This window comes from Astatotilapia calliptera, chromosome 6, assembly GCF_900246225.1.
Source record: "Astatotilapia calliptera chromosome 6, fAstCal1.2, whole genome shotgun sequence".
NCBI lineage: Eukaryota > Metazoa > Chordata > Actinopteri > Cichliformes > Cichlidae > Astatotilapia > Astatotilapia calliptera.
In genome coordinates, this window is record NC_039307.1 from 35,535,527 (window position 1) to 35,546,018 (window position 10,492).

At 40.7% G+C, this 10,492-nt stretch overlaps 1 protein-coding gene across 2 annotated transcripts in view; it reads left to right on the top strand.

Annotated features, from left to right (window-relative positions):
* Positions 1–9,446, top strand: part of slit1b (slit homolog 1b (Drosophila)) — a 79,642-nt gene extending 70,196 nt beyond the window's left edge. For both annotated transcript variants that reach the window (XM_026171939.1, XM_026171940.1), the window contains 12 exons: positions 698–822; positions 1,124–1,218; positions 1,478–1,617; positions 1,837–1,930; positions 2,130–2,267; positions 2,453–2,681; positions 2,835–2,965; positions 6,181–6,335; positions 6,442–6,653; positions 7,235–7,359; positions 7,511–7,719; positions 8,770–9,446. In XM_026171939.1, coding sequence (XP_026027724.1) covers positions 698–822; positions 1,124–1,218; positions 1,478–1,617; positions 1,837–1,930; positions 2,130–2,267; positions 2,453–2,681; positions 2,835–2,965; positions 6,181–6,335; positions 6,442–6,653; positions 7,235–7,359; positions 7,511–7,719; positions 8,770–9,032 — 1,916 coding nt within the window. In that variant the 3' untranslated portion in view covers positions 9,033–9,446. The remainder of the gene's footprint in view (positions 1–697; positions 823–1,123; positions 1,219–1,477; positions 1,618–1,836; positions 1,931–2,129; positions 2,268–2,452; positions 2,682–2,834; positions 2,966–6,180; positions 6,336–6,441; positions 6,654–7,234; positions 7,360–7,510; positions 7,720–8,769) is intronic.
* Positions 9,447–10,492: the final 1,046 nt, after the last annotated feature.

The window sequence follows — 10,492 nt, forward strand, 5'->3', positions numbered from 1 at the left end:
ACAGTAGGAGTATCCAAAATAATAAAGTAGATAGGCTTTTTTTTTTGTATTATATTAATAAACAGTGGTTATTAATGCGTCTGTCACAGCTGTTAGTGGATCTATTTTGAACCCAATTAGTCACTGTGTCACAGCCTTATAATCCCAACAGGGTTCACATAACACAAACCTGTTCTGCACCTCAAGTTTTGCCGCGTTGCAGAATGATCACGTAGTCAGTCCAACCCAACCCTGTATCTCACATATGTGTAAAACTTGCTATAAATCAGATGCAGATACTCTGGCCTGTGTGCTCAAACCAGAGTCATGTCAACCAACACACCAGAATACAAATGTTCCTCAGGCTTTTGCCAAAGCAGAGCAGTTTAAATAAAAAAAACAAAAAACAGACACAACATAATAGATGTTTTTCTTTAAAAAGAAATACATGTGTTTCATTCTGATTGATTCATCTAACAGCAAAATAATTCATTATAAATAAATGTATCCATTTACTGTGCACTGGACTGTGCACCAGAAATAATTATATCTGGAAATTAAAGAAAAATAAAACATAAATGTTTTGTTTCTAAATTTAGGATTGGTCATTGCGTCTTGCCTGTGATTGATACATTTGTGTATTTGTCATGTGTGCCTCACATGTGTGTTAAAATGACTTGTATAGATTTTACAGCTGTGTATGTTTGTGTAAAATCAGGTCTGGTGGAGTCATCTGTTCAGGCCAAATGTAGTCCGTGTGTGTCTTCCCCCTGCCAGAACCAGGGCATCTGCAAAGTCCACCACACACAACAGTACACCTGTGTCTGCAAGTCTGGCTTCACGGTATGCAACTATGTGTGTGTGTGTTGCTTGTTGCAGTTTGAGTTTGAGTTTGTATTGTTTTCTTAAGCTTTATCATCAAAATATGAGCTCTGGCAGTCCCACAGTAATATATTTACAGAGCTAGATCTGATGTTTAAAGCCACTGATCCAATATTTTATGTGTTCGTGTGTAGTCTGTGATTGTTTTGAGATCACATCTGTCTCTGATAATCCCATCCGGTTACTCAGCTTGGCCTGATCTGTTTGTCTATGCTCATCAAAAATATGCTGTCAATTCAGTTTGCATGCATGTGGTGTGTAGGGCAAACACTGCGAGACTCCAGTTGACGCCTGCGTCAGCAATCCCTGCACCAATGGAGGAACCTGCCTGAGTGATGAGCAGACTAGAGGATTCAGGTAACAAAAATTTGGTGAAAGTAGCAGAAAAAACCTCTTTACCAACCCCACCAACAGATTTGGTCTAGTGGATGGATGTGGCATCATGTTGCAGAATCAAGCCCACCTGCTAAGATTCAAACATTAGTATGCTAAAATATATACCATGCTAATAAACGTTTGATATTAGCGCGTTAATGCATTTAGCACATGGAAATATTTGAATTTGTCTAAATGTTTCGTCTTCATAGTCAAGTTTCTTCTTTTGTTCTTTTTTAAGCTGTGCATGTGCTTTTGGTTTCCATGGCACTTTTTGCGAGGTGAACGTGGACGATTGTGAGGACCATGGTTGTGAGAGTGGCGCCACCTGTGTCGACGGAGTTGGCAACTACACCTGCTTGTGCCCTCCAAACTACACGGGTACAAAAGCAGCATCTGAATATTTATTACATTTTACAAACTGTTCACTTAGAAAAATGCTGCATAGCTGATCCATCACAGTAACATATTGAGGATTCCTGTAACAGTCAAAGGAGCTTGCAAAGAAGTCCAGAAGCTTTTCTTTGCAAGCTCCTTTGACTACGATGACCTGGATGACTGAGAACCTTCACAGACAGATTCCTGTAACACCTGTTTTAGGTCTGCTGTGTGAAGAAGAGGAAGGTGTTTGCTCTCCTGGTAGAAACCCCTGTCAGCATCAATCCACCTGCGTCAGCACTCCAAACGGCCCCAGGTGAAAATGCGCACACACGCACACACACAATTACTTCAGACTTGGCTAAGTTTGGGATCCCAGATGAGAGAGAAATTACAGACACATGCAGATAAACATATACAGAGTTAATTTTTTCTAATGTTTCTATTTACTTCCCCAAATCCTACACCATTTGTTAATTAGTATTTATGCATATTTGTGTGTGTTTGTGTTCCAGGTGTGTATGCATCCCAGGGTGGGTGGGGCCAGACTGCGGTATTGATTATAATGAGTGTGTGGATCATCGATGTCAGAATGGAGCCCAGTGTGTTGACCATCTGGATGGCTACAGTTGTGTTTGTCCGCAGGGATACAGGTGCTGGCAACCTTAAAAAACTATGAACTGTGCAGATACAAATCTAAGAAACTGGGTACTGTGAGTTTCTTTATCATCATAAGACCATAGTGCTGGTTTGATTATCATGGTAGGAAGTGGGATCATTGTATTTCTTTGTATGTCATGTCTGATATCCTTTATTATGACCTCTTTTTCCTCCTCAGTGGTGAGTTTTGTGAGGTGGCCCTTCCTGCCCCGCTGCCTTGCCAGCTTGCTCAGTGTCAGAACGGTGCCCTCTGTGAGGAAAAGCTGGGAACTGCAGTGTGTCAGTGCCTGCCAGGCTTTGAGGGTCAGAACTGTGAGAAGCTGGTCAGCGTCAACTTTGTTGACAGGGATTCTTATGTTCAGCTTCAAGATGTCAAAAACTGGCCTCAAACGAACATCACGCTACAGGTGAGAACATGCTCACAAGTCCACACCTAGCGAGAGCACGTGTTAGGTGACAGACACGGAAGAGTGTCAGAAATCAATTTCAGCAGCAGCAAGTTCAGGCACACACACACACAGACCTTTATTGGTGTGTTTTTGTGCGTGTCTGTGCGTTAGGTGTCAACAGCAGAGGAAAATGGTATCTTGCTCTATAACGGGGACAATGAGCCAATCGCTGTGGAGCTCCATCAGGGTCATGTCAGGGTCACATATGACCCAGGGAACCAACCTGCCACTGCTATCTACAGGTAAACACACACACACAGTGGTCAGAAGGACCACCCGTCACCCATGGCTGATGGGTGGTCCTTCTGATTCTCATGAATATGCTTAAATAGACATATTAGGGAAACATTTAGAAAAGCAGGGTAATATGTTCTAAGCACAGTGTCAGAGGTTAATCTCACACACAATTTCCTCACACAACACAATCGCAAAAATATTTCCAGAAACAAAATCAGTAGTATATTGTAGTATATCCGTAGTAATCAGGGGTATAACTTGAAATTAGATTAAATGTCTGTATAACTGGCAAACTGAAAGACAGTTTCACAGTACTCTAAAGCTGCAATGTGCAGCATCCCTCATTTAGTGCTCAGTAGCAGTTCTGGATCTTAAGCAATGCCATTTTTGTTTTTTTAACTTGGCTGCCTGTCATTTCTATGGGTGCACGGACAATAGAGTAACCAGTGTTTGCATTTACCAATGCTGAACTTTGCTACAGCATATAAATCACCCAATGAACAACCTGAATAATGATCTTCTCGATGCTACTTGATTTCAGCTTGTTGGACAGACCGTGCCTGCAGGCCTTGGTGTTGCCTGACGCAGCTGGCTAGGGGGTGGGCATGGGGAAAAGAGGTGCTTTGCTGGCAGGCTTTCATCTCCATCCTGCCAAAAGCTTCAGCTGGTCTTTTGTTTGTTGTCGCAGTTTAATTCACTGACTCCTTCAGCATGAGTGAGAAGTGGTCAGAATCATAGACTGTCTATAGAAAAGAAGTTTACTAAGCACAGCTACTTCCTCTCAAATTGGACTAAGTGACTTACTGCCACATCTTGAGGTACAAAGTGATATCAGGTGACTGCACAGGCTGGTGCACGCTAGTTAACTTGGCAACGCATTACTTAAAGGTTTTTCATATCATGACTATGAATTCTCCACACTGTGTTGAACAGTTTGATTCAGTGTTCTAAAACATCCATCTATTTTATCTAAATCCCCCTTTTGTATTACAGTCTCTCATTTGTAGCTGAACCACAGAAACACTTTCAAATGAATTATAAAGAGAGAATTTTATACTACAAATAATGTTTCCTTGAAGACATCCAGTTGATCCACCAGGCCAAAAGCTGCGTTTTATTAAATCTGGTGACACAGAGAGACCAACAATGAGGCAGTGCAAATCTGAAATAAATATCCTGTTTCTACAGTGGATTTTGACAAAGAAGACATTATCAGGCTGATTTTCTGGGAATGTGCAAGCTTGGGTTCATGCTGTGAACTAAGGACATAACACTTTACTAAAAACCAAGCATTCAATCAAGCACATCTAAGAATAACCATGGTATAGTTCTGAAAAATATGAATGACTCCCTCTTGGTAAGAAGGAATCGTTCATATTTCATATTGCATTCCCAGTAAGAATGCTTAAACTTTATTCACTAGTTTACTAATCTCATATGTTAGCAGGAAAAATGGAACCAGACATTTGTTAAATTTAAAGGTAAAAAAATGTGGGTTTCAGTTGTTTTAATGCAGTAAAATAAACAATCAAATGCTTCATTTCTCCTAAAGACAGGAAGTAAATGTGCACTACATTTAGACTAAGCACTGAAGTTGTACCGTGTGAGGGTCATGATTGGCACCTGAATTTGACCGGCTCAACATGTTTAACATTACACTCAACCCTCTGATTCACGCAAACTGCTGCATGTTGATTACTGTATTCTGATCATCAGAAGTTCAAAAGCTGAGAGTTTGTTGAGCTGAATAATCCACTGGACTCCTGTCAGGCCCTCATCATCCTCTCAGCTCACTGTAGCTCAGCAACCATGCTCAGCGCCCGTTAGGTCTGTGTCGTTGCTCAGAGACAGTCCTGCTTTATTTGGGAATGTGGACACATGACATCAGCGCTGTGGGTTTTCTGATTTAATCACAGATTCAGCCAGAGGACACTTTATAGTTGAGAGTCCACTTGATCAGGTATCAAGTGCTTAAATGTTTGCATGGTTCAGTGTTAAGAAGGAGGAGGCACGGCCAGCTGGCAGCCTCCCGCACACACGTGCTTTGGGCAAATCTGTGTGATGTGCAGCTGCAGACGAGAGGGCTTTGGGACCAAGATGTAAAAAAAGAAACGAACAGATAAAGACTTGAGAAGAGAAGAGCGATGAGAAAACTGGAAAAAAATGTAACAAGTGACTAAAATTAGAGACAAAGAAAATGATATAGGGATAGTGTTAGTGTCTAACACTGGGTCATTGTATTTTGTTTTCTATTCGTGTTCTGGTTTGAGTTAAGTTTACCTTATTAATCCACGCCTTTGTTAGCACTCGGCTGGATTACTGTAATGCACTTTATATAGGGATCAGTGCTTCATACATTACTCATCTACAGAGGGTGCAAAATGCTGCAGCGCGTCTTTTAACTGGCACTGGAAAGTTTGCGCACATCTCCCCTATTTTAGCTTCACTTCACTGGCTGCCCATTTCTTTAAGGATTCATTTGAAATTTCTTTTATTTGCTTTTAAAGCCCTCCATGGCCTAGCCCCATCTTATCTTTCTGAGCTGCTACAGATTTATACACCCAACCGCTCTCTCAGGTCAGCTGATCGGCTATTCCTGAATGTACCCAGGACTGAGTGGAAACTTTTGCTGTAGCAGCTCCAAAACTGTGGAACGATCTGCCTTTACAGATAAGACAGGCCTCTTCTCTGCCTGCATGATAGCAACCTTTCATGGCCATTATAAACTGACTGGCATGTTAGTCATCATCAATGTTCAGGGAATAGGCTGAGGCCAGAGTTGTTGTTGATATTTTTTTAGTTGCTCTAGTAATCATCTTTGAGTTTAAAGCTCTTAACAGTCACCAGGCCGATTTTGGATTTGGTTAATATGCACAAATTATTACACAACTCTTTTCCTCTTTTTGAACATCCAAATGGAAAAGTCTTGAAGTTACTCATCCAGCGAATGCAGGGACAGGCCCCACTTCCACGAGGCAAATGTTTAGTTTAGGGCACTGTACATTAGTTCACCAGCTTCCTGGATTAAAGGTTAGACTGATCATTAGTATCTAAAAGAGAAAGAAAGACAAGTTGTTATTCATTTGAATAATACCAGCAAAAATCAAAGTGGAAACAGTCACTGACAAAAAGACGTAGCTGCTCCACTGTCCTTCCGCTCAGTTACATTTTTACATAGTGCCTAAAACATAATGCAATGTTGTTGCCTCCTCCATAATAGCACAGAGACTGTCAACGATGGGCATTTCCACACGCTAGAGCTGGTGACCTTTAATCGGATGGTGAACCTGTCAGTGGATGGAGGAGAGCCAACAACACTGGACAGTCAGGGAGGAAGTCGTCCAGCAACAGGGGAGGCCCGTCTGTATGTGGGAGGTAGGACCAGGGCTTCACACCTCAGTTCAGACATGAACCTTTGTATTCATGCTCCACAGTTTTGTGGAATATTCTGACATAACCAATTGATTTTCTGTCTGTCCAGGTATGCCTGAGGAAGTGATGCCAGCCTCTCTGGGTCTCTCCTCTCAGACCCTCAACATGTCAAGCTTCCACGGCTGCATCAGGAACCTTTATATCAACCACGAGCTGCAGGACTTCACTCGCAGCCACATGAAGCTGGGGGTGGTGCCGGGCTGCAAAGCCTGTCGCAAACTCTACTGCCTGCACGGCATCTGCCAACCCAACGGTCCACAGGTAGCAACACACTGTCAGCAGTGAAACCTCTTGCAAACGTAATAATGGCATAGATGTTAAATTAAAGCATATTTTTTACATAAATTAGGAGACAAACATGTAATTTACAAAGAATGTTGTCAAAGTGTCACAGTGTGATTATGATTTAATTTAGCTCTAGTTTCCAGATCACTTTTAAATTTCCTGTTTTCCTGAATGAATGAATGCTAGCTCAGTGCTTCTGGGTGTAATCAAGCTATTACTGAGCTAATATAAATTAGGTTATACACACAGTTTTTTATTTGTCCTGTCTTCCTCCCATTATCCCCAACGAGTTGCTGCAGATGGCTGCCCCTCCCTGAACTGTGAAGGGAGTTTTTCCTTCCCACGGTTGCCAAGTCCTTGTTTGTAGGAGGTTGTTTAATCATTGGAGTTTTCTCTGTTATTGTAGGGTCTCTACCTTACAATATAAAAGGCCTTGAGGCAACTGTGGTTCTGATGTGATTCTGTATGAATAAAATTGTATCGAACTCAACATAGTGTATTAAAGAACTGCAGTTTCGTAGAAAACGAGTAAAGCACAGATGTCTTCTCTCTCACAGGGCCCTCAGTGCCACTGCCAGCAAGGTTGGACAGGACAACACTGTGACCAGCCAGTAACAGGAGGTCTTACTAGAGTGGATGTTGTCACTCTAGCAGCTGGTGCCAACCCCTGTGAAGGCAGCAAGTGAGCAGCACTTATCGTGGCATGTTACGTGCTTAGTACAGGACGTGTGCTTCCAAATGTCTTCACTCATTACTCAAAGTGGTTTTTGTAACATTTATAAAATCCTTTTTTAATACTGATTCTTTTCCTCATCTGCTTCTTTTAATTCCAGGTGTGTGAAGGGTGTGTGCGTGGTGCTGGATGCAGAAACATACCGCTGTGACTGCGAGGAGGGATATTACGGTGCACTGTGTAACCTCCAGAAGGAGCCCACGGGCTCATGCCGGGGTCTGAAGTGTCTGCATGGCCAGTGTCAGACGACAGAGGATGGAGAAAGGTGCATCTGTGAGCAGGGGTACACTGGAGAGAGCTGTGATATAGGTGAGTCGGGATGAGCAGTCGGTATTTGAAATTGTTACAGGGTGCTGAGAGGTTTATGTATTTAAGAAAATAATGCCAGCCTTTAAAACATGTATCATGATTTCATGGGTATTAAATTATACTCTACTTGATATTTTAAAAGTTAAGTTTTTACTTATCATTATATATATTTCATGTGACAGCCATAGTCTCAAAGTGCTTCCAAAATAAAAAGGCCAGTATAGCTCACCGGGCTGAGCATGCAACCATATGCTGAAGTATCCCAGGTTTTTCCTGCATGTTGTTTCCCCGGCTCTCTCGCTTTGCTCGCCTGTCTGCTCAGCTGCACTGTTACAAATAAATAGTTAAAAAGATTTCAGATGTCACAACACAAATTAGAAAGTCTTACCGTAATAAAGGATTCAAATGAGAATTAAAGACAATTATACTGATTCACAAATAAAATTTCACAGCTTCAAAATTAAACATCGCAGAAATCTGCAAGATATTTATAGAACAAATTTGTTATAGAGCTTATTTTAAGAAAGAACCCCAGAGACTGTGGTCATTAGAAACTGGACCTGACAAGAGAGCTGGGTGAGAAAAAACTGAGGGATGCTGCACGCTTACAGGTAGCAACTTGTCCTTTACAGGGTGGACCCAGTTCAAAGCATAACCTATTTCTCTACCACTGTTTCTCTTGACTCATTCTGTGAATCATAATTTACTAAATGAATAACATAGTGTAATCGCTCACACGTCAAACTACCATAAACTGTGTTTATGGTCTCAGATGGTAGTTTCTGTGCAGTAGAAAGACGGTAGTTTCTTTTAATCAAAGACAGATGAGTTAAACACTATGAAACACTAAAAAAATGATTTCTGTTAATAGTTAGTTTGGCCACTCTTCAGTTTTTTGCATTTTTCATTTTTTTATTTGTGTCTCACACTTTAAGAAAAAGTTCAAATTTAAAAGTTTGATCACGCAAAAGGTCAAATATTTTTCATCTTTACCTTATGGAAACACAGTTGGACCCTCTTTTATCCATCTGCCTGTGCTACCTCCCACAGAGTCCCCATGTCGAGGCGAGCCAGTCAGGGATTACCACCGGCTGCAGCGTGGCACCATCCTCTGCCAGACGTCAAAACCTTTTTCCTGGGTTGAATGTCAAGGTCGCTGCCAAACGACAGCGAAGCCGGACATCAGCGCCGCCTCCTGCTGCGCTCCTCTGAGGGTGCGACGCCGGCGGCTCACCTTCGAATGCGACGACGGCACCTCGTTTACGCAGGACGTGGAGAAGCCTGTGGAATGTGGCTGCAAGGAGTGTGTGTAGTACCAGTGGTGCACACACGCACACATCCAGACACATAGTTTCAATCACAGCAGACACACACCAAGCTAAACAGGTACACACACTGTAGGATTTGTTTCACTGAAAAACAGACATTTTTTGGTGTTTTGTGCTCAGATGCAGTTTTGTAACATAAGACACTTCTTCCCTTTCGAGACATGAAATCAACGAGTCGACCTCATCATCATCAACTTCCTTTTCTTCACCTGCTGTAGGAGAACCTTCTCTAACTACCAAACTCCAGCTCATTAGTCATACTTGTGTGGTGAGAAGCCTCTGTATGCCTTCTCTTGGTTACCCCAAAAATCGCAACAGCAAACAGTGATTTGTTGGAGGAAGTAAAGGCGCTAATTATTTCAGGACCCATTTACAATAAAGAAGCTTTGACATTCAAAATTGATGAGAGAATTACTCCATTTTTTCAGCAATGCAAAACATCTACCAAACCAGATTTAATTATCTTACAATATCACGTTGTTACAGAACTTTTTACGATGATCTACTACTGAAATTCTCAACCTGCCATCAAGCATAAACTCAGAAAAATGCTCAGTTATTTCTTCACTAAAGCTCAGTCTTCTGTCATATCAATCTGTTTCCTTTCAAAGTAGTCTCAATTTAGGAAAATAAGCACAAATTTGACCTTTTTATGGTCAAGTGCAGTTATTTAATTTATATGTAAGAGCTGTGCAAATTTCCACTTCAGTCTGGCATCTAAATTTACAAAACTATCAAACGTCAATCATCTGAATAATATCACCTATAACAATTGATTGACAGGATCACTAGACACTTTATAGCAAAAGCTTTTTAAAAAATACTAAATAACACTAATGCTAATAAAACAGGCGTTTATTTGTGGCTTTGGATATATAACTCTATAGTGCTTCAATATATGGTCTTCAGATTTATCTTGTCAAGAAAATTTTTTTGAAATACTGCACAATACTAACATTCTCATTTCACAAAATTACATTTCACAAAAAATTACGATTAATCACAACACGTTTCTATGTCGAATTCAAGAACAAAAAACAAACACACTATATATATATATATATATATATATATATATATATATATATATATATATATATATATATATATATATATATGTTAGGGGTGCAACGATACACAAAATTCACGGTTCGGTTCGATACTTTGGTGTCACGGTTCGATATTTTTTCGATACAAAAAAAATTTTCATGCCTTTTTAATTTGTCATTTATTAAAATTATAAATATATATTTTAACTCAAAAGTACAGTTTTTAAATTTAACCCTAACCCTTGTGCATGTTTTTTATTTTGACAGCGAATGCGCACCTGCGGACCACTTATGTGCAGCCCTGGTTATTTAGCTCGTCATATTGCAGCCACAGAAATTCTTTTGTCCATGAAACCATAAAGCTGCACTTTCTTTTTGCCTTATAGTCTGATTTGT